This window comes from Carassius carassius, chromosome 14, assembly GCF_963082965.1.
Source record: "Carassius carassius chromosome 14, fCarCar2.1, whole genome shotgun sequence".
NCBI classification, from domain to species: Eukaryota; Metazoa; Chordata; class Actinopteri; order Cypriniformes; family Cyprinidae; genus Carassius; species Carassius carassius.
This window is the reverse complement of record NC_081768.1, coordinates 12549617-12573987: the sequence shown is the minus strand read 5'-3', so window position 1 is coordinate 12573987 and position 24371 is coordinate 12549617. Positions and strand designations below refer to the sequence as shown.

The following is a 24371-nucleotide window of genomic DNA, read 5'->3' as shown; positions in this document are numbered from 1 at the left end:
GAAGGTGTGTCCAAACTTTTGGTCTGTACTGTATATATATATATATATATCTCCTCACAAATGATTCCTCTAGTGCCTACCGTCCCTTGAGAACGCTAACATATTTAATTTTGCTCTGCCTGCCATAAACTTACTGTGATTTCTGAGTTTATGCTTTGATTTATCATTTGCTGAGTCTTGTATTTGCATTTATGGATTATTTGTTCCACTTTCATTTGCAGTCATCTCTGATCTACGCTCATAACTTTGCTCATCCATCCTCATGTTCATTATTTCTTGTTTTGTCTTTGTTTTTGCCTTTTTTCTGACAGATAAAAAGGTTTCTATTGAACAAGCAACCCATCGTAAGTTTTCCTTTTAATAACAATGTTTTTATTTGACATCCACTTTTCAACCTCTCTCTCTGTGCGTCTGGCTACTTACGTGATTGTGTCTGGGAAATCCAAGGAAAAGTGACTGGAAATATGAATCTATATAGATGCTATATAAGTATGATCATAAAGTACGTGTGTGTGTGTGTGTGTGTGTGTGTGTGTGTGTGTGTGTGTGGGTGTGTGTGTGTGTGTGTGTGTGTGTGTACTGTTTCACTCTGTCACTTCTGTCCTGTTCGTCTCTGGATATGCAGCACACTGTCCTGCATAATAAAGCTGAACCTCATGAAATTAAGTCATATGAAGAAAACTTCATATGAACTGAGAATATGAAATAGATGATAGCACCTCACAGTCCATTTTTTTATTATATACAGTCACAAGACTTGTACAGCTTATTAATTTTTTTTATATGACTATTTATTTATTTATAATGACCATTTCTAACTTTAATTAATCAGTTAAAGTAATTAAAACCATTTAAATGTAAAACAAATTAATATTATATTATATTATATTATATTATATTATATTATATTATATTATATTATATTATATTATATTATATTATATTATATTATATTATATTATATTATTAATTGTGTAGGATGTCACCATATTTTGAACTGACATGGGACAACTATTTATTATTTATTGGCTGAGAATCTCAAAATAATCAAATATTGCTTGATTTAATTGACTTGGCTTCTATATGGGTGTATATATGTGTGTGTGTATATATATATATATATATATATATATATATATATATATATATACTGTATATAATTTTCTTTTTTTTTTACTATTTAGATACTACTTTTAGTCATAAGACGTTGTTGGCGAATATAGTTAAAGGGAAAAATCACCTCTGTCATCATTTACTCATTACTTAACCTCACGTCATTCCAAACCTGTTTTAGTTTCTCAATTATGTTGAACATAAAAGGAGATATTTTGAAGAATGCTGGCAATCAAACAGTTGATGGTCCCCATTGGCTTTCTTTCCCTATAATGGAAATCAATGGGAACCAACAACTTTTTTTCTTCAAAATTTTTCAAATTATCTTATTTTCGTTTCAACATGAAAAATAAACTTATACAGGTTTGGAATGACATGAGGGTGAGTAAATGATGACAACGTTCAATTTGGGGTGAACTATTCCTTTACTGTTGGATATTATTATAAATTCCAGACCTTTATCTCAGACTCATTCTAAATAGCATATGCAATTTATTAACACACACTCACATAACACACAGGAAAATGTGCATAAGCATTCCTGGAAGATGATGTATAATACATATGCAATATGGGTTCAGAAATAGAATGCTTTTCGAAGACATTGAAGTTAATGGCTGTGCATCTTACTGGCCCAGAGCGATCAATAGTGTAGCTCACAGTTCAAGTGATGCTAATATTCTGAGATCAATGTGACATTCAGTACTTGAGAGACCAAAAAGTAACGCACCTAATTCAGCTTGGTACCTATTGCTTTAATAAGTTAAGACGGATGTCAGATTCACTTCTGTCCTGCCACGTGAGCCCTTTTTCCTACTCGCACTCTTCACACGCATCTGCTCTCTTCCTCATTTTTTTTCCTCTGTGTCTCTTGGGTGCAGTACCTATGTGATCACCCCTATCTCTCCTCGTCTCCTAAAGCCTTTTTATAGCATACTATGGTATGTAAATATAGTACTTAATTCAGTGATGACTGAATAAAAAAGATCTAGGGATCAAGAGTCACAAAGAGAGTCCCACAATGCACTGTTATAACCACAGCAACCCCAACTGTTCATAGGCTACATGTTTTGGGTTTTAGACCCTTATTATTATCCTCAGAGCACCCTAAATCTGTTAAATAACCACAAAAATACCAACCAATGTTTGCAATCACTAGTTACAATCTGATTGGCTGCTGCTACGAAACTTATGAAAAGTATGAGAAACTTTTTACAGGTTTTTCTTTCTTTCTTTCTGATTATTGGTTACTTTCCTATTTATTAAATAAACAGACCATTTTTAAATTATTTACATGCATGAGATACTTTTACTTATTCATTTAAATAAACAGTTCATTTTTAAATGACACTTTTTGCAGCTTTGCAGCAATATGATTATTTCTTGTTATTATTGTGAATTATTATTACTATTTTAATAATTGTTATTATTAATAAAGGTTGTATTAATAGCAATCGCTGTCTACATTCACCAGTTACAATCTGATTGTCCAGTGCCACATAGAAATGAAGCAGCTGAAGGAATACATATAAACCTCCATAAATGACACATAAAAACTAAATTAACTGTGAATGGTCTCTTTATGTGTCAATCAAACTGCCATTTTGCAGTGGACGACTCTTGGCCAGAACAAGCTGCTGTGTTAAATGTCTGGTACCAACCTTCTCCTTCCAACTTATTTTCCTTTGATCACACTTTTGTGTTGCATAATGTATTCATTTACATCTGTGATATGTTTGCATGTGTGAATAACTGTGTGTCTGTATGTGTCTCAGCCCTGGGCTCCGGCGCTGGTGTAGCGGTGTACGCGGGGCTGGTGGGAGCTTTGCTGTTGTGTGTGATCCTCGTGCTGTGTGTGGGCATCCTGGTCTATCGTCGGAGCTGTCGCCATCTTCACGGTGAAATCACCGATTCATCCTCGGCCCTTACTGCTGCCTTTCACCCCGGCAACTACAAACCTCCACGACAGGGTGAGACATCCGTGTTTCCTCAGTTTTTTTTTCTTTTTCATTCTCACTCCTTCTCTCACACCTACAGTCCTTATATAAACTCGATGTTTGTTAAGTTTTAATCCTTTCTCCTGCTGTCACCTGCTCTCTCGAAACTATTTAATCTGCTATAACTTGTTTATATGGCTCCCTTTTTAAATCCTCTCCCCTTTAATACTCTCATTTCTTAGGCAAATCCTCTCTTAACTTTGCAGCTAGCCAGAAAGATTTCTTTCTCTCTTTTCGCTTCTCTACTTTGTTAGATAATCCACACCTACTGCATCCGACAGCTCCTCCCGACCTCACAGCCAGTGCCGGATCCTTCCGCGGGCCGCTTTTCTCACTGCAGCAGGCCACCCTGGACTCTCAGCATAAGATCCCCATGACCACGTCTCCCCTGTTGGATCCACTTCCTAGCCTGAAGATAAAGGTGTACAACTCCTCTACCATGTCCTCCCTCGAGCTGCCAACTGGCCCAGGCTCCACTGATGGGGAGATCATGAGCCTGAAGACTGTGGGCTCTGGACCTAAAGACCATCATGGGCATACGCTGCCCAGGGAGCCCAGTCACAGTGCCAGCGCCACACTAGGCTCCCTTGGGGGCCGTCTCACCATCCCTTATACAGGTAATAGGCCTTAAAGAAGCCAGATTTGACACTTTTCTAGTTTTATTTTGATAATGTCAACTTATGTAAGTCAAGTCCACTTAAATTGTATACATTTGTTATTCAAGTTTGGTGCTAAAAAATGTAATAAAATTATAATAATAATAAAATATTTTATAATATTTTCTTAACAATTTCTTAAATATTTTGTTTGAGTTATTTCTTAACTACATTTAATGTATGTTTAATATAACGGAAAAAAAACGAATATATAAATATTATTTAATAATTATATTAGTTATATTATGTCATTATATAAAATCAAAATAAATAATAAAAACTAAATATTTAATATCAATTTTGTTAATGCTTTAGTTATTTCTTAAATAAATATATTATTTAAAATGTAAGCAACAAGGTACGAGCTTATTCACAATAAAGCCTTGACTTATTCATAATAAAATATTAAAACCAAAAATTTGGTTTTAATATTTTTAGGCATGACTTATTCACAATAGAAGATATTAAAATAAAAAATGTATGTATTGATATGTTACTTTTTTAAAATAAGCTTAAAGTCCTTAAAGTCCGCTAAAAAACAGTTCCTGATAGCAACAGTGAACGACAAGAGAATGTTCCAATGTTACACACTACACACATACAGTACATCTGCTTATCTCTCAGCATGAAAAAATTCTGTTTTCCGGCTGGGCACAAGTTTGCAAGCATCATTACAGTGTAAATTGATGGACATATAGACATACAGAATCATACCTGAAACAGAAAACTCTTAAATACAGTAATATTCCCTCCTCCTTTAAGCTCACATTACAGTGCAAAATACTGTAATGATGTACTCTCTGAAACTATTAAATTAAGCTTTTTTTTTTTTTTTTTTTTTTTAATCCTCCCTCTGTCCTCCTTTTCCCCTGCCAGGGGTGAGCCTGCTGGTTCCACCAGGGACGATTCCTCAGGGCAAGTTCTACGAGATGTATCTCATTATTAACAAATGGGAGAAAACAACGTAAGTCAGCCACTTAAAACAGTTTCTCAGTGCCCTGCCCCCATCACACTGTCATTTCCCCACTTATAATGCTTGCATTTATCTGTCACTTTGTGCACTAGCAAACAGTACCGTTCAAGACATCTCAACAGCCCTTGCAGAACAATATTGACTGCACAAACGCTGTGACCCCAGTGGCAGCGCTAGGGAGAAAATAACATTTCAAAACTGACACAGTGGAAAAACACAAACAAACAAAAATGTCTTAAAAACACTGAATGGTTGTCTGAGCTCTGACTTTTTTGCTGAGGCCCTCTCTCTTTTTTTTTTTTTTTTACAGTGTTTGTTTTTGTTGTCAAAAATGAAATATATAAATATCACTGTGCCTTCAGAGCTTACAGACTGCAAGCTTTGTGTTTCTCACTATTTGTAGGTGCCATACGTTTTCTCATAACACTAATAATTAATGTCAGAGCCATAGCTCTGTGTTAACACATCCTAGTCTTTTCACAAACTGAGCTTTGGTGCGCATGTGGCCGACACAAGTTTGAATATGGCTTGCAACATTTCTTTATCCCGCTGTGGTAGAAGGACAGAAATACATTAAGAAAAAAAAATTTCAATCTCAGATTACTTTAAACGAGAGAGTTGAAAATTTGGGACACTGTGTATTTGATGATGTGCTCTTTAATTTTTTTATTGAATTTGGCATGCGGCATGAATGTCATTGTGAATTAGGGCTGCTAACCTCTCTCGCTCTGTGTTTTGTGTCAGCTTGCCGTCAGATGGAAGTCAGACCGTATTAAGTCCGGTGGTGAGCTGCGGACCCTCTGGTATGTTGCTGAGCAGACCTGTGGTCCTAACCCTGCCTCACTGCGCCCAGCTAGAGCCCCCAGACTGGACCCTCACCCTCAAAACACAGAACCATCAAGGCGCCTGGGAGGTGAGGATGAGTTCTCAAAAAGGAGACAGTTCATTTTATAAACAACGATGGGAAATAATTGAGACATCTAGTGACACACTAATTTCCTCCCGTCCACTAGGAGGTGCTAACAGTGGGAGAGGAGAGTCTGTCAACACCATGCTACCTACAGGTGGAGGAGCAAAGTTGTCATGTTCTGATGGAGCAGCTGGGGACATATGGTCTGGTGGGACAGTCGGCTCCCCCTCGGCCAGCCTGTAAGAGGCTGCAGTTGGCCCTCTTTGCTCCCCGGGCTCCGTGCCTCTCTTTGGACTACAGTCTGAGGGTCTACTGCATACAGGACACCCCACATGCCCTTAAGGTCAGTCTGCCTGCCTCTCTTAGCGGCTTTACTTTGCCAATACATTTAGTTTGGAAACAGGCTAAAATCTTGTTATTCTCTTCCTGTAGGAGGTATTAGAGGTGGAGCGAAGTCTGGGTGGGGTTTTACTAGAGGATCCCAAACCTCTCCTCTTTAAGGACAGTTACCACAACCTGCGGCTATCAATCCATGACATTCCTCATTCTCACTGGAGAAGTAAACTCCTGGCTAAGTATCAGGTGAGAGATTTCATGTTGTTATTGGTTATATGGGTAGAATTTAATTTTATGTTTAAACCTTTGGGATAAATGCAAATGTAAATTTCTCAATCTCTGAAACAACTTTCCTAAAAAAAATCATATAAATACTTTAAAATAAATCTTAAAAATCTATTCAGAACAAAGAAGGGCCATGATACAATATATCATTTCTGTTCAAATGTTTGGGGTCTGTGATTTTAAAAATAATAATAATTAGTCTTTTATGGTCACCAAGGCTGCATTTATTTGATCAAATACAGTAAAAATATTTTATTGTGAAATATAATTTCAGTTTAAAAAACTGTTTTCTATTTTAATATATTTTAAAATGTAATTTTAGAAACTGAAACTGAATTTTCAGCAGTTATTACTCTAGTCTCGAGCGTCACATGATCCTTCAGAAATCATTCTAATATGCTGATTTGGTGCTTAGGTAACATTTCTTATTACTGTCATTGTTGAAAATGTCATGCGGATTAATATATATATGTGTGTATCAAAAATACAGAAAAACAGTAATATTGTGAAATATTATTACAACTTAAAAATAATAGTTTTCTATTTGAATATACTTTAAAAAAATAATTTATTCCTGTGATACAAAGCTGAATTTTCAGCATCATTACTCCAGCCTTCAGTGTCACATGTAACATCCAGTCTATCACATGATCCTTTAGAAATCATTCTAATATTCTGATTTATTATGAGTGTTGGAAACAGTTCTGCTGTCTAATATATTTGATGAATAAAAGGTTAAAAAGAACTGCATTTATTAAAAAAAAAAAAAAATTCTGATAATATATTTTCTTTACCATCACTTTTTATCAATTTAAAGGGGTGGTTCAGGATTTTTGACATCGGACCTCATTTTTAGGTCAGCCTGTTTGTTATTCATCAGTGGAGACATTTTTTTTTTTTAATTATCCAGTCCTTATATTTGGATAGTTGGCCGATGCTAGGCTAGCGCGAGTCAATGGGTATATGTTAGCCAGCCATTAAAAACCGTTTTACCCACTTCACAGTGCACCAAACGCAAATCAATTATAACACTAGACTATCGATGCAAATGTCCGTTGAGAGAATAATGTTAGAAATCAAACTTACCTTTCATCTCAATGATCCTAAAGGAACTAGTTTCTCAGCCGCTGCGGAATTTTACTTTGCTCCGGTTAGTAATGATCAGTGTGCCAGCGGCAGGTAAATACACTTGCGTCATGTGTGGACCGGCTCACTCGGTTGCCTAGGTAATCAATATCACTCCGCTGCTGCTGTCGACAAGGCTTATGATTACAGGGAACAAATTATAACTAATGCAATGTGATGAAAGGTAAGTTTGATTTCTAACATTATTCTATCAACGGACATTTGCATCGATAGTCTAGTGTTATAATTGATTTGCGTTTGGTGCACTGTGGAGCAGGTAAAACTGTTTTTAAGGGCTGGCTAACATATACCCATTGACTCGCGCTAGCCTAGCATCGGCTATCTATCCAAATATAAAGACTGGATAATTAAAAAAAAAAAAAAGGTCTCCACTGATGAATAACAACCAGGCTGACTTAAAAATGAGGTCCGATGTCAAAAATCCCGAACCACCCCTTTAAATTGATAAAAAGTGATGGTAAAGAAAATATATTATTAGAAATTTTTTTTTTTTGAATAAATGCAGTTCTTTTTAACCTTTTATTCATCAAATATATTAGACAGCAGAACTGTTTCCAACACTCATAATAAATCAGTGAACCACCCCTTTAACACATCCTTGCTGGATAAAAGTATTGATTTTATTTAAAATCAGTAAAAGAAAATTACTGACCATTAGTGTATATTGTTATTACAAAATATTTATATTTTAAAAACATAGCTTCTTTTTTCTTCTTCTTTTTTTTACTTTTTATTCATCAAAGTATCCTAAAAAAGTATCACATGTTCTGAAAAAATATTAAGCAGCAGAACTGTTTCCAACTTTGATAATGAATCATCATATTAGAATGATTTCTAAAGGATCATGTGATAATGATCCTAAAAATTCAGCTTTGCATCAGAAATGAATGATAATTTAAAGTATAATAAATTAAAAAAATTATTTTAAATTGTAATAATATATCACAATATTACAGTTTTTTCTGTATTTTTGATCAAATAAATGCAGGCTTGGTGAGCAGAAGAAACTTCTTTCAAAAACATTAAAAATAGTAATGTTTCCAAACTGTTGGTCTGTACTGTATATACTGTACATATGTGTGTATATATATATATATATATATATATATATATATATATATTATTTCCAAACTGTAGGGAAAATTAACTTTTTTTCAAGATTCTTTGATGAATAGAATTCATCCATTTGAATCAATCACTTTTTCATTCTTTTTCATCAGCAATCCATTCATTTTTTTTATCTTACTGATCCCAGACTTTTGAATGCTTTTTAATGTTTGTATCAGTAAATAGTAATTATTTTCAAATACATAAATGTATTAAAGTCTATTAGTACATTTTTATTAAATTATCAAATGTTACCAATTTAAGCATCCACAGATGGATTTCATGAATTCTGTCCCTGTTTCCCAGGAAATCCCGTTCTACCACATTTGGAGTGGGAGTCAGCGTCCGTTGCACTGCACCTTCAGTCTGGAGAGAGGAAGCCTGGTGGTTTCCCAGCTCACCTGCAAGATCTGTGTCAGACAGGTGGAGGGAGAAGGACAGATATTCCAGCTTAACACGGATATTCAAGAGGTACAGAAAAGATCTATTATTTATTGTCAAGTCACTAATGCATGATTTAATAACTACTGATTTGTTTTCCTGTGTGTTTGTGCTCATCCTCTTCAGACCCTGCCCCCCCACTCACCTCTGCCAGCAGGCGGTTCATGTCTACCATCGTCTCAAGTGGGCCCGTATGCTTTCCGCCTGCCCGTCTCCATACGCCAGAAGATTTGTGCCAGTCTGGATGCCCCCAGCGCCCGCGGCTGCGACTGGAGAATGCTGGCTCACAGGCTGGACTTTGACAGGTAATTTTACCTGCACCCAAATTAATCTGCATAAATGTTTCTACAGGACAGATGATGAGAATATTTTCATCTCTTTCCACGTCTCTCCCTCAGGTATCTGAACTATTTTGCAACCAAACCCAGCCCCACAGGTGTGCTGCTAGACCTGTGGGAAGCTTGTCACCAGGGTGACGCAGACCTGGTCTCTCTGGCGACGGCTCTTGAAGAAATGGGCAAGAGTGAGGTCTTGGTTGTCATGACGACGGACGGAGATTGCTGATCGGCGAATCAAAAGTGTGAAGAGGGGACATATTTGCCACTAAAAACCTAGAATTCATGCAAGCGGATGGAAACTGCGTTCCAGTGCATCGTTACCTCAGTTCCTTTGTGCTCATGCAGAATATTCCAAGGATCACAACGGGGTCAAGCGCTCTGGATGATCTCCGAATAATACATATCGAAATGTAGCAAACATGAAGATGCACAAAAAAAGAGATGTTGTTCCAAAAGCAAGTCAGTGCCTTTTCTGGCATAGTTCTGATCGGCTCATGATTAAATGATAGTTGCATCATATTGATACACACTGATTCTCTGCTACACATACCAAGTGTTAAAGTACACGATCAAATGCCATTGCACATCAAGCTGCTGGCTTTGTTTCCTAGCGACCGCTAGATGCTAAAAGACACTGAGATTCTGTGTCCGGTAAGACAGCAGTGCGCCAAGCTCCTCAGGAAACACGCTCACACAGAAATAAACAAGACTATAGATGGAAACCCGGGATACCAACAAGGAACTAAGATCATCTGCCCTAAAATGAGCTTTCATGATGATTTCACTTGAAACAAACCACATGCTTCAGAGAGTTGTTTCACTTCGGCTTTAGTTTGAAGCATTGTTTTCTATGTGTCTTTTGAAATGGCATACGTCCTCATTAGCAGAGGACCAATCTTTTTGCTGGATTTTCATCTTTTTTCTCTGGTCATACCTTCATTAGCCTCTCTTTTTTATATTCGAGTGATCATTTGTAACACAGGACAGCTTTCTGGTAAACACATATTAGTTTCCTATAGGGAACAGACTTTTTTTATTATCCCTATTTGTGGATCATTGTTTTTCACTTTTCTGTTTGTTACTGCTGTTATGCATCTGCTGCGTCGTTGCATTCGTCTCTTGGGCAGGATTGCAGTTAACATGTGCATTCAAAGGTTTTGTGATGTACTGACTTTTTTGGTCATTGAAACTGAGATGGGATGAAATTGAAATGTTCTGCTGAGGTTAAATGTGCTTTGATCCTTCTTGGGAAAGCGTACTGCAAATATACTGCACTGGTTAAATAAGATGAAAATTGTGCAGATGGCAGAAAGCCCTTTTCGGGGTTTGATGCCAGTCAGTCGTGCTGTTTAAATTATAAATTGTAGCCTTGAGAGGTGGCGTAAGTGCTCTGTTGATTGCAGTATGACCCACTTGCTCTTTATTGTCTGTTTTGACTTTCAGGTTTTAATGGGTTTCCCTTTAGTAAGCCTGAAAGCCATGTACCGCTTATTATCAGAAGTCATATAATCAGTTGAAGTGGATATTGGTCCATTTCTTTTTATTTTTTTTTTGACATTTTCTTCACAAGTGTTCAAATGTCTGGCAACAAACAAAACTAAAAGAAAGTGCAGTATCTCTCCATGTCTGTAAAGGTGTGAATTAAATAACTAAGGTGTGTGTGTGAGAAAAAAAAACAGCGTGAGAGAGCTTGTTTGTTCCAACCTATGAGTCAGTGCTACAGTGTATATGAATAAACAGGCTTCATCATATCTGTTGTTCCTCCTTTCCCATTATAAGTACTATGCAAGTGCACAACAAAAAGTGAATCTGTGGACGTCTTGATGTCTCGTGTGTATGAAGTACGTGGAATGGGATTCTTTACTGCTTTCCATCTTCTGATCACTGCTGTAACTAAGCTGGGGAAAACTGGACCTCTTAGGCCTCAGCTGTAATAAATGCAAACAAATCGACTTTAATTGTGGGTCAGGGATCCATGACCTCTGTGACGTTCCTAATAAATTGTTTAGGAAGCTTTTGGCTTGTCACTTGTGCCCTCACAACGAAGGTTTTTTTTTTTTTTTGGAGGGTTATTTTTAACCCCTCTTCATGACGAAGGGTGCAAAGAACATTGAAAATCCCTGATGAACTCTGAAATGGCTCTGAAATGTTTTCAGTCTCTTTCGGTCAATGTTACATGAAAACGCCTTTGACATGTCTCATGTAAAGCTTCTCTCTGGATGGTAGTTGCTGTTTATGGATACTCAAGTGTGGCCGAATTTAACCTTTTTTTTTCAGATGTTATTTTATATCAAAGAAGGTACAGAAGAAGTCATGCATTTTTTCCATGTAATGCTGTAAAGTAATACTGTACATAAATGTTTAGACTTCTTACTGTAACTAAATATAATTTTTATGCAATAAATTATATTTCCTAGTTTAACAAGATAAGTGTGTTTTTGTGTTACTTTAAAAAAAATTAATACAGCTAAAACTGTATGTGTGTTTGATTTTATTTATATATATATATAATTTTTTTTTTTTTTTTAAGATATTTGTCCTTCAGGATCATCTTTGCATTAAATCATAAAATCACAAAGTTTAAGCCATGAGCTAACTATTTCATAAATCAGATTGTGGTATGGGAAATTAAAGCTTTTTAAAGACATATTAAATGCATCACAGGGTGAAGAACCTTTTCCCCTCAGTCTTTATAGACTTGTTACAGAGATGTGGAGAGGATGCACTCTTCCGTTTATCTCTGAGATAAAAGTGTACATAATGCCCTGGAGGAGAAAGAAAGAGCGATTGAGAGAGAGAGAGAGTGAAAAGGTTTTCAGTGTCTGGATCCTGCCCTCGGCAGCTGCAGTGGGCTTTTTGGTTTGAGCAAGAGACCCGTTTTATCATTTGGTTAAACTGGTTGAATAGACATGTAATCATGCCTTCTTTCCCTAGAGCAATTCACATGCCTTTTCAGCACTTAACAATACACCAAATAGATTGCCAGACATTCATTCAGTCCAATTTTATTAAGAATCTGTTCCGCACGATAGGTTATTTAAATAAAGATTTACGTATTTGGATTTGGAAAATTGTATATCCCGAGGTTTTATACGGAACTGACCATTACGTCGTGTAAATGTGAAATAAAAATGAATTCTTTAAAATACACACGTAGAATATTTATCTTGAGACGAAGCAGAAAAACAGCGTTTCAACTCAATTTTTATGTAAGTTGTCATTTACCACCATCGTCTGGTAGTTAAAGAAACTACAAGTTGTACACAGTCTTCTGTGATTCTATGAAGAATGTCAAAAAGTATATACAAGGTAGGCCTATCAAATAACTACAATATTTCTGTTTTAAATATAATATTTTCCCCTGGATTAAAAATAAATGTGTTTGTTTTTCTACACTTTTACATCGCTTTTAATAAATGTCAGTCTCACAAATGTTAAATTAATCGATGTAAATTAATATTCCGCCACACGGTGGAGACTGAGTACTATTCACATTTTTCAAATATTTATTCAAATAATTGCCTGTGTTTGTAGCGTGTGAATTTAGACGCAGACCAGATAGGAACGGATCGCTTCACTGTTCGCTCATTTCGCTCTTATTCATTTGTATCGCCACTGTTTTCCCTCGGAACTGCTAAACCCAGTTTGTGGGGTTATATATATTCTAAGAATCCAAATAAAATTATAATATAAATAAAATATCAGTTTAACGTTTAAATATAAATGGGAAAAAAGTGATTGTTTGAGGTTCCTGTAACTGGACTACATATTGTCCCTCCTCTCATTCAGCGCTTCTCATCTCTCCAGCTACTTCCTTCTCTGATGGTCAATGTTTCTGCTCTTGATGATGAAGTTTATCTATTAGGTCAATGTCTTCTGTGCAACAGTAGCCGAATTCACATTTGGCAACATGTTGAAGGTGGTTGTTGAATCCGCCAAAGGAATTCCTAAAAAGACACTTGGAATTCCGGATCCAATAGCAGGAGTCATCTTTAAGGGTAAGCCTTCACGTTTTCCCCTCAAGGAGTTATTATTATTATTATTTATTTATTATTTTTATTATTATTATTATTATTATTTTATTTTATTTTATTATTCGCATTTAATGAGTTAAACTGTGCGTTTGAAAACCTAAATAAACTTAATTAAAATGTAACTAAAAAGTTGAGTCTTTTTAAATAGCCTATGTAAAAATATGGCGTTTTTATCGTAATTTTTTTCTCATACGTTTGAGATGGGTTTGTTTACATGTAAAAGTACAGCAAATGTCCTTATAAGGGCTTGGAATGACCCATTCTTAGTGAAACACATGTCCTCCCCATAGAATACACTGTAAAAAAAAAAAAAAAAACATAAAAAAAAAAATTGGAAATGTGCATTTATTTAGCTTTAATATAAGATTTTACTTTGGTGTTTTTTTTTTTTTTTTTTTTTTTAGATATTCCTGTATATAGAACATTTACATTGTAGTCCCTAAAACTAAATATAGGCTAATATATAAACAAAGAATGAAATTAATAAAATAATATTTTAAATATATATTCAGAGTTACTGTGAAGCAAAGCTGATGTAGTTTGATTGGTCATAAGATAGTTAAAGTGTCTTTACGGTTAACATATTTCAACTTACAGGTGAAAAAAAGAAAACAAAAGCCATTGACAAAGAATTAAATCCTGTGTGGAATGAGGTCAGTACAAGTCATAGTGGTTTCTTTTTTGGAAAAAGATGTAATTTAAATCAATGCATCTAAGATGTGAAGATAACCTAGACCTGATTTTGCCATTTCAGATTATTGAGTTTGATTTGAAAGGTACCCCACTGGATTCCTCTTCATTCATTGATGTGGTTGTGAAAGACTATGAAACCATTGGAAAAGACAAGTATGTTTGCATCCACCACTGTTTGAGCATTTGTGGATTCTAATAAGCCATAAAATGGCGAGCATGGCGAAAGGAAATATATTTCTTTACATTTCTGCTGGTGAAGGTGGTTTAGGTGGTATTCTGGATTTGCCAGATGGGTGTGGTAGGTTTCCCTGCAATCATTTCACACTGTGTGTAAATATCACTGAAGTTGAAATCACTGCAGTGTAAATGATAAGCCTAAGGGAGCCTTGTACTTTTGTTAAAGCTCTGTGAACTTTTAGGAGCAGCAGTGGGTTTGTGAGATTAGTTAGTGGAGTGCAGAGTTAGACACAAAAGCCTTTAAAACCCACTGACACACCCAACCACCTTGTCTAAACTTGCTGAGTTATTCTGGAGAGAAACTGTAAGCAGTCCAAAGTAGCACCATAGGTGAGTCCTTTAAAAGGCTTGTTAGATACACATGCAGCCAAACCGAGCTGGGTCTTAAATAGTGAGCATTTGGTTTGGATCAGAAGGTTGTTTTTTCTTGCATGTGGCAAGTTTTACTGTGCAAAGTCTGCCATGATAATGAACTTTCCATGAGTCACGCAGATGACTTCTCCACAGCTTTTTTTTTCAGTTTGCACTTTCATATGTAAGCACATACTTGCTGAAGTTTTGTATTCTTTGTTGCCACGGGCTAGAGAGTAACAAAGCAACAAATGTAAAAAAAATAAAAATAAAAATAATAATTTCCAGAGATAACCTTGTGGCACCTTGCTTGATTTTAGTATTTACAAGCATTAAAGAATTAAATTCACAATTGGCTTTGGCTTAATTTAGGAATTTAAATGTGATTTTGTAAAGGAAATTCTTTGAAGGAATTTCAAGAAGTTTATCCTGAATTTATCCTCATCATAGTTTATGACTCATAAGTAAATCATGTGCTTGGTTTCTTTATATATATATCTTTTGGATATGTTCTTTAGGCCTATGTTAAGTCCGTTTCAGAAGACCACAGGGATTTGACAAAGGAAATGGCAGCAGATATTTTTGGCATGAAAAAAAAAGTGCTGGTACTGTATGTTTACTGAGTATTTACAGGGAGTGTTTAAATATTCCAAAATTATGTTCCAAAACAGACAAGCTAATGTCAGCAGCCCTCTCAAATATATTTATAATGCAATAAGCCAGTCTTCAAAAAACCTTGACAGGGTGATCAGGACTATAAAGTAAAATAAAGTGACGTGACATACAACCAAGTATGGTGACCCATACTCAGAATTCGTGCTCTGCATTTAACCCATCCAAAGTGCACACACACAGAGCAGTGAGTGAACACACACACACACTGTGAACCAGTAACGTGCGGTGAAATCTTGTCATGGGTAGGCTGTGACCTATCAGTGTGTGGAATATATGTTCATATATTCATTCAGTTAATTTAGCAACCCAAGTTCATATCAGGCATCATCAGATCGCTGCCTGCATTCAGCAAAGTCAGTCATGTGAGGCTAATGCACAATCAAATATAATAATCAAATTAATGGACCCATCTATCTTATGACTTATACAACAAACAAATGTTTTGTGCGGGACACAGAGAAGGAGGCGGCGCGGCAGCCTAGTCACTCCATCAAAATGCGCAAACGCGCACAGACAGCCACGGCGCACACACACACACACACACACACACACACACACTTTTGGTCTGGTGACGGCGCACCAGGCTACAGTCAGAAAACATTGCGTCAGCAGTACAGCTTTAAAGTACAAAAACAGCTTATTCGCTCCTACAAACTGCTAGGCGCACACACCGACACGCAAGTATACTAGATGCTAGTATTCGGGAAGCGCGCGGATTGAGTGAGAGCGAGTAGATCACGTGACATGAAGCAAGCTCGGTCTCTGCCTCAATGTTGATAATTCAAGACAGCATGAGAACTGACTGCGCATGCGCAAATCTACATAAACTACGTTCTATGGACCAAAGAGGCACCGCTCACCTCTGCCTCAATGGCCATGGCTTTTGAATTTCCTGCATGAAACAACGGTTTTTAGGAGCAAACAATGGCAAAATGAGTATATTATGTGTATTCCTGAAAATTTTTGTTACAAAAAATAATATTTGGAATAAAATTAATGCAATTAATAATGTGGTGAATTAATGAAGCTCTTGGAATTAATAAATGTAATGTCAACATTTCCTTTGGTGAGGCACTGCCTACCCTGACCGCACGTCCCTGCTGTGAGCACACACGGAGCAGTGGGCAGCCATTTATGCTGCGGCGCCCGGGGAGCAGTTGGGGGTTCAATGCCTTGCTCAAGGGCACCTAAGTCGTGGTATTGAAGGTGGAGAGAGAACTGTACATGCACTCCCCCCATCTACAATTCCTGCCAGCCCGAGACTCGAACTCACAACCTTTCGATTGCGAGTCCAACTCTCTAACCATTAGGCCACGACTTCCCCCAAATAACCTATAACACAAAATAGTATGATTTATTGATTATGATTTAGTGATTATGAGAGATCATGACTGTAGAATTTCCAGGTATTACACAACAGGCATGTTAATCTCCATATGATGCTGAGTCCTGTCCATATGGTGAATGTATCATTCATGATGCTGCTGTGCAAACAGGATGAGTCTTTTACCAATGTGAATGCTCGTAATGTAAATTATTTATATTACAATCTTACTCACTTCACGTTATGTGGGTCTCCAAAGAAGCTGTAGACAAGCTGTATATAAACTTAAGGCATAGTACAGATAAGTTGTGTTCTCAGGCGTCCCCCCTCTGAAGTTGCTCTTTTTGTCCCCTCTGCCTGGCACATAAGTCTCTGGCCTAGTGTCATTGCTTCCAGTTGTTTACCCTCTGTATTTAAACTTTTTTGATCTGCTGTACAGTAACCAGGATTGAAAGGGGATGTATCATGGAATATACAGACATACTTTAATGTTTACTGCACAGTTTATTAGACATCACAATATTACAGGAAATGCTACAAAACCACCTCTCTGTATATGCAGTACATCACCATTCAAAGGTGGCAGGTCAAAAAGAGCACAACTGTTTTCAAAATATATAATAAGAAATGTTTCTTGAACACCAAATAAGCATGTTAGAAGAATTTCTGAAAAATCATGTGCCACTGAAGACTGGAGTAATGACTGCTGAAAATTCAGCTTTGATATCATAGAAGATTTATTTATCAATATTAATATTTTGACTGTATTTTGATCATATCAATGCAGCCTTTCTGAGCATTAAAAAAATTATTACAGACCCTAAACTTTTGAATGGTATTGTATGTACATTTGTGGACAAAAGAAGCAACTTTTATAGTAATATTTCATTATTTAATTTTTTCTGTACATGTATGTACAATGCAAAAGCCACTGCAAGTTTTGGATTTCTTCTTGAAGGAATTTTAGATTCAGACATGCTTTCTAAATGTTATGACATAATTGTAATAGGGTTGTGTAAATACAAGGATGCTGTTTTATTCTTGACATCCATATTTTCCACATTTCGAAATCTGGTGGTTGAGCCCACCCAAGATGAGTCACCCTGATTCATCAGCCATTGCAAAACTATAAATTGTCTCTTTCAGGTCTTTGTGAGCTCTTAGTCAGAGAGTTCTGACTGGACATGTCCTGAGTGAGAAAAGCAGAAATGTAAACCTATTCTGAAAACGTTTTCTGCTGTCGTTTCACTGCTTAAAATCAATTTATACTTGATTTTATGCTCTACTCTATATGCAACATTACAAACAAAAGCAGAGATTCACTTAAACTGTATGACCAATTTGTGTAAATATTGGTGTTTGCATCTCTGTTTAGTATTGTTTTCTTCTGCTTTCTAGATTTATTGGTTCGGCAAAGATCTCTCTTAAAGAACTTGCTGCTGGTCAGACCAGATCTCTTCCTTCCAAGAATATTCCTCTGATTAATGAGAAGAAACAGGAAATTGGGGTAAATATGTTTGTAATGTATGGACTTAAACAACAAGAATGATGCTGACCAACATATAATAATTGAGTATAACTATTCAAACTGCATTCCTCTGCATGTCCTACTTTAGGCAACTATCAGTTTAACGATTGGTTATGAGCCTCCTGCAAGTACTGTCCCGAACCCAAATGATCAAAACATGGGAGATGGCCAAACCGGAGAAACTGCAGGTATTTTCACTTTCCTGCATATAACTCTCCTACATAAACTGTTGTTCTTTTTTTTAACAAGTTGGGATAGACTGCCCTACAGAACTGCAGGAAGATTTTAGGCATTTGTGTTTACATACCGTATGGAAATGATTGATGCAAATGAGGACAGAACATGGATCACCCACAAACACAAAGGACACTCTACCAGAGCCTGCCACATTGTCTCTTTGTGCTTAACAGTAATAATGATTCCCATTTTAACTATGCTGTAAAACTTGGTCATTCAGAAATCAATGCAATATTGCAGTCAAAAGTTCTCTATCAACACATTAACATGTAACCGCCCACAAGTCATTTACATCTATGTGTCTTAATACATACATACATGTATATATATCTGTTGGCTATGCTTCTAGTTGGTGAAGAGGAGAAAGGTGTTGATAGTGATGAAGATGCAGGTGATGAGCCAGGGGCACCTGGGGTTTCTCCTTCTGGACAGCCAAAAAAGATGGTCCGTACAACTCGGAAGCGACAAAGAACTTTGGCCAACAAACCCCAAGATTTCCAGGTATGTATTCCTCTTGCTGAACATCCTATCTGAGAAGTTGGTGAGCTTTAATCTGCTGACATTGTTATTTTTACTTAGATCCGTATTCGAGTAATTGAGGGTCGGCAGTTACCCGGCAATAACATAAAGCCAGTCGTCAAAGCAAGTGTGTGTGGACAGACACACAGAACGAGGATCCGAAGAGGAAACAATCCATTCTTTGATGAGGTATTTTGGTTTTTAACGTGCCCATCTGTATCTGCTTCCGCTTCACTCTGCATTGTGCCTGTTTTGGCTAAAAACCTCCTGGCTTTTTCCTCTTTTCTTTTTTCCTGATATTTCTGTCTCTCTTTACTTGCCTCAGTGAGTCTACAATCTCTTAATTTCTCATACATGTTTGGTTGCGGCTACTTCAACCAAAAGTTCTGTTTCTATTAGCATTGCATGGCCTGTGAGAGTCCTGTGTTATGAATATAATTTAGATGACTTTTCCACAGATTTTCTTCTACAATGTCAACATGTTGCCTTCTGAACTTTTTGATGAGAGCATCATGATTCGGGTAAGACGAGTCTTTAGTAATAAGTAAATAGTTTTATATTTGAGAGAGAGTTTGTACTTTCATCTCTAGTTCACATTATATGTAGACCATGGTTGCCACTTTTTACTGTCTGTCTTTTAATAGATTTCTCACTTAAATCTAGGTGTATAATGCCTACTCCCTTAGAGCAGACAGTCTTATTGGGGAGTTTAAGGTATGTGTTCATATAATCCATGCAATCCTAATGTCATTTGAATATATTTACCATGTTTTTATGACTTGGTTAGAATCTTAATATTGATGTTGAGCATACAATATGTCCTTACAAACTCCTTACAAACCTTGTTTTAACAGCTGGATGTTGGCTATGTCTATGATGAGCCTGGTATGTGACGAGTTTGGCATTTGGATTCTGAACTGTTAAATTGTGCAACATAATGAAAATTGTGTAATGTTAAAAGTTTAAAAAGTTATCACGCCAGTACACATTCATATTAGGTAATCTGTGGTGTGTCTCTGACAGGCCATGCCATCATGAGGAAATGGTTACTGCTAAGTGACCTTGATGATTCAGTCTCTGGAGCCAGAGGTTACCTGAAAGTCAGTATGTTCATAGTAGGCACCGGAGACGAGCCACCGGTAAGCTCCCAAGTACACATCACTCTGAATGTTTAAAGGGGTCATCGGATGCACATTTTCCACAAGTTGATATGATTCTTTAGGGTCTTAATGAAAATTATTTTACAAAGTTTAGTTAACATTTTTTAATGGTAGTGTAAAAACACCTTTTTTTTGTCAAAAAACGTTTTGTAGCATTTTCCTTTAAATGTTAATGAGCTCTGCTGACCCCGCCCCTCTTTTCCAAGCCACTATCAAGACTGTTTACTTTAGCCACATTCATCATGAAACTTGCCAAATAGCTCATTATTTGGAAAGGCGATTTGCAAAGATTTGTAAAAAAAAAAAACTTTCTGTTGGTGAAGCTGCATCTGAGACCGGATCTATTTGAAAAAGGGGTAAATATTTTAGTAGATTAAAAAAAAACACTGGGTAGATTTTTATCATTATAGGTTGATTGTGTACACACACTGACAACACACTTGTAAAAGTGCATGTAGCATCCGACAACCCCTTTAAAAGTTAAAACAGTTAATTCTGTGCCATAGCCTTATGGGGAGAGCTTTGATATGTTGCTGCACCTTCAGCAACCCATGTTTGAGTCCTGTCTCAAGGTCCTTTACCGATCATGGTCCCATCTTTCTCCTTCCCATTGTCTTGTCTATACTTTCCAAGGCCAGAAATATAATAATTTGTTTCTAATTTTCAGTTCCCGAATTTGAATTCAATTTAAAATGAGGAACAAAATGGATTGTGCAAATATGGACATTTTTAATACAATTTTCAGCATGAATTGCAGTAAACGTTTCAAAATGTTGCCATTTATATTTGGGGGAAATTAGAGCATAAAATATAAGTAAATATAAGTAAAGATTCAAATTTTGATAAGTGCATAATTAAACATAATTTTAAATCTTAAGTCGCTTGGGTATATTTTTAGCAATAGCCAAAAAAAAAAAACATTGTATGGGTCAAAATTATTGTTTTTCTTTTTATTATGCCAAAAATCATTATAATATTATGTGAAGATCATGTTCCATGAAGATATATTGTAATTTTCCTTCCATAAATATATCAAAACCTATTTCTTGATGAGGAATATACATTGCTAAGAACTTAATTTGGACAACTTTAAAGGTGATTATCTCAGTATTTATAATTATTTATTTATTTTGCACCCTAAGATTCCAGATTTTCAAATAGATGAAACTGACCCTATGAGTGGTTTTGTGGTCCAGGGTCACATATTATAAATTATCTATTAATAAAAAAGAAAAAAAAATTGCTGTGACTGGGTGATAACATTGTGTGATACCTATGATTAACTTGTTGGTCAGGTGGAAAAGCAAGAAGCCAATGAGGAGCAGGATGACATTGAAAGTAACTTGCTGCTGCCAGCTGGAGTCGCTTTACGATGGGCTACGCTGAGTCTAAAAATCTACCGTGCTGAAGACATGCCACAAAGTAATCATCATAGCTGCAATTCTATATACTCCTATTTCTATTCCCATAGCCAGTATCAGTAATATGCATCTTTTGTCACTTGATTTTCAGTGGATGACGCATTTGCCCAGACAGTAAAGAACATATTTGGTGGAACAGATGATAAGAAAAATTTGGTGGATCCTTTTGTAGAAGTCAGTTTTGCTGGCAAAAAGGTGACAACAAAACAGATGTTATTGATGTTTATTGTTAAAAATAGGACTGATTGTTAAAGAATTGTCATGACTTGCTTCATTTTGGTCTTTTAAGGTGTGTACAAAGATCGCAGAGAAGAATGCCAATCCAGAGTGGAATCAGCTGATTCACCTGCAGGTTAAGGTAGGAAGGGCGCTAACCTGGAAACTACGTTAATAGGATAATAAAACTGAATACATATCAGATTCATTAAATCAAATGTAACAATTTCTATGGAAAATACCTAGAATGCTTTATTAAACAGCAGTGGCTGAAGTCTACCACACAAACTAAGTGAATAACTCTTCAATCTTTCCTTTTAGTTCCCATCAATGTGTGAACGCATCAAACTTACTGTATTTGACTGGTAAGTTCTTTATATGACTGATCATTTTACAGCTCTGACATACTGTATACTGTACACTACAGTAAAGTTTGTAAGATTTTTAATGTTTTGAAATAATTATTTTATGCTTACCAAGGCTGCATTTATTTGATTACAAATACAGTGAAACAGTAAGATTATGAAATATTATTACTATTTAAAATGACCATTTTATGTTTTAATGTATTCCTGTAATGGAAAAGCTGAATTTTTGACTCATGCTTTTCACAGGGATCGGCTGTCAAGGAATGACGTTATTGGGACCACGTACCTTAATCTGACGAAAATAGCATCATCTGGGGGCGAAATTGAGGGTAGGGTTATCTATTTGTGTCTCATTAGGTGCAGGTTTGAAGTCATTTAGATTTTAGATCTGAATATTAGTGAATATTAGAATATTATATAAAATAAAACTTTCGGATAAAGGCTTACTGTCGAATAGTATGTATCCTGTCTAAAACATGTACTAAATCCTGTTTCTTCACCAGAATCACCCTCAGAAAATGGACTGCCTCCTTCCTTTAATGGTATTGTGAATCTTGTTAAATCTATATATATATATGTAATACAATAACAGGCTCTCATACTAGTTTCTTCGAAAAACATAATTTTTTACATATTTTACATTATTACAAGACCTCTCTCCCCAGTCTGACATAATAATAATAATTCATTACATTTATATAGCGCTTTTCTAGGCACTCAAAGCGCTTTACATAGACAGGGGGTATCTCCTCATCCACCACTAGTGTGCAGCATCCACCTGGATGATGCGACGGCAGCCATAGTGCGCCAGAACGCCCACCACATACCAGCTTATTGGTGGAGAGGAGACAGAGTGATGAAGCCAATCAGCAGATATGGGGATTGTTAGGAGGCCATGATGGTCGGAGGCCAATGGGCGAATTTAGCCAGGATGCCGAGGTCACATCTCTAATCTTTTCGAAAGACATTCTGGGATTTTTACTGACCACAGAGAGTCAGGACCTCGGTTTAACGTCTCATCCGAAGGACGGTGCTTGTTGACAGTATAGTGTCCCCATTACTACACTGGGGTGCTAGGACCCACACAGACCACAGGGTGAGCACCCCCTGCTGGCCTCACTAGCACCTCTTCCAGCAGCAGCCTAGTTTTCTCAGCAGGTCTCCCATCAGCCCTGCTTAGCTTCAGTGGGAAACCGGTCTTGGGCTCCATGGTGATATGGCTGCCGACATGAATGGCTCAAATAGTTCCTGTATCAAATGAAGGCCCGCCTTCTGAAACACAAAATGCGCTGTGATTGGTTAGCTGGGCCAGTGTGTGTTGTGATTGGCACCACTCGGCGCCTGGTCTGGAAATGTCACGCCACTTACCATAGCCACCTGTAAGCTTCAGTGTAAATATTGCATCAAAATCAAATCAATTTGAGCACGATTTAAACCCAGATGATTGTAACCACTCTAAGCTCTAAGTCTGCCTTGGGAAAGCTTGCGTCTCTCCGACATTGTGATAACACTTGTTGCCTTCTCTAGTGCAGCTCAACCAGGTCTTGTCCCATTCGTTGATATGTGTTATATCACAAATCCCGGGAAAATCTGCGTTGTAGTCCAAACGAGTTGTTCGTTGTAGTTTTTGAAAATGGATTTCTGTTAAATAAAATATCTCCTTTTGAGTTGGACTTTGAGCTTTGTAACTTTGCAGATCCTTTTTATGCTCAAACAGCAACATTACAGACTACCTAAAGTTAAAAAAGTGAAAAAGCATAATAGCACCCTTTTAAATGTTCAGCATTTGACAAGTCAAGGTGTTGAGAACAGCAGCTAGGAGTGTTTGAAAACAGTCATTATTTTTGCAGTTACATTTGGTGGCAATGTTGGTGTACAATTTACACACTTTTGTTTGTTAAAATTGGATGTATATTAGCATTCCTAATAAAATGAAATATCAATATTCTTTATGGTTTTTAAGTTTCAGTTGTCTTGTTGATTCACTGGTCATCTCAAAGTATCTCTAACCAAAAATTATTATTATTATTTTTTTTTCAGTGGACACCACAGAATCTGAGGTTGGATTTCTTCCGGCTTTTGGGCCTTGTTATGTTAACCTTTATGGAAGTCCAAGAGAATTTACTGGTCTACCTGACCCATACGAGGATCTGAATTATGGCAAGGTGAGTGTTGTAAAAAAAATTCATAAATAAAAAATTCCTGTGCTGGGGGATTGGTGAGAGCTACAATAAATTTTTTATAAATACTGACAAACCCCAGCAACAATCTGAGATGGAAACCATTTCTGCAACACATTGACTTTA

The 24371-nt window shown here is 36.5% G+C and overlaps 2 protein-coding genes across 4 annotated transcripts in view; both read left to right on the top strand.

Moving 5' to 3' along the window:
- unc5b (unc-5 netrin receptor B) overlaps positions 1–10978 on the top strand; it is a 57178-nt gene extending 46200 nt beyond the window's left edge. The window contains exons 8-17 of one of the 3 annotated variants that reach the window (XM_059566147.1): positions 312–344; positions 2889–3083; positions 3392–3727; positions 4643–4730; positions 5484–5652; positions 5753–5992; positions 6082–6231; positions 8830–8994; positions 9091–9269; positions 9363–10978. In XM_059566147.1, coding sequence (XP_059422130.1) covers positions 312–344; positions 2889–3083; positions 3392–3727; positions 4643–4730; positions 5484–5652; positions 5753–5992; positions 6082–6231; positions 8830–8994; positions 9091–9269; positions 9363–9528 — 1721 coding nt within the window. In that variant the 3' untranslated portion in view covers positions 9529–10978. Of the gene's footprint in view, positions 1–311; positions 345–2888; positions 3084–3364; positions 3728–4642; positions 4731–5483; positions 5653–5752; positions 5993–6081; positions 6232–8829; positions 8995–9090; positions 9270–9362 lie in introns of all 3 variants that reach the window. The other 2 variants (XM_059566146.1, XM_059566148.1) reach the window with 2 other exon arrangements.
- A 2120-nt stretch (positions 10979–13098) lies between these two features.
- The window catches only part of myofl (myoferlin like), a 30361-nt gene continuing 19088 nt past the window's right edge, over positions 13099–24371 (top strand). The window contains exons 1-18 of the mRNA XM_059566145.1: positions 13099–13300; positions 13934–13989; positions 14091–14182; positions 18015–18123; positions 18233–18332; positions 18731–18882; positions 18961–19089; positions 19359–19421; positions 19564–19614; positions 19755–19785; positions 19924–20039; positions 21356–21482; positions 21573–21676; positions 21771–21839; positions 22019–22062; positions 22312–22394; positions 22569–22607; positions 24106–24230. Of these exons, the coding sequence (XP_059422128.1) occupies positions 13213–13300; positions 13934–13989; positions 14091–14182; positions 18015–18123; positions 18233–18332; positions 18731–18882; positions 18961–19089; positions 19359–19421; positions 19564–19614; positions 19755–19785; positions 19924–20039; positions 21356–21482; positions 21573–21676; positions 21771–21839; positions 22019–22062; positions 22312–22394; positions 22569–22607; positions 24106–24230 (1578 nt within the window). The 5' untranslated portion in view covers positions 13099–13212. The remainder of the gene's footprint in view (positions 13301–13933; positions 13990–14090; positions 14183–18014; positions 18124–18232; positions 18333–18730; positions 18883–18960; positions 19090–19358; positions 19422–19563; positions 19615–19754; positions 19786–19923; positions 20040–21355; positions 21483–21572; positions 21677–21770; positions 21840–22018; positions 22063–22311; positions 22395–22568; positions 22608–24105; positions 24231–24371) is intronic.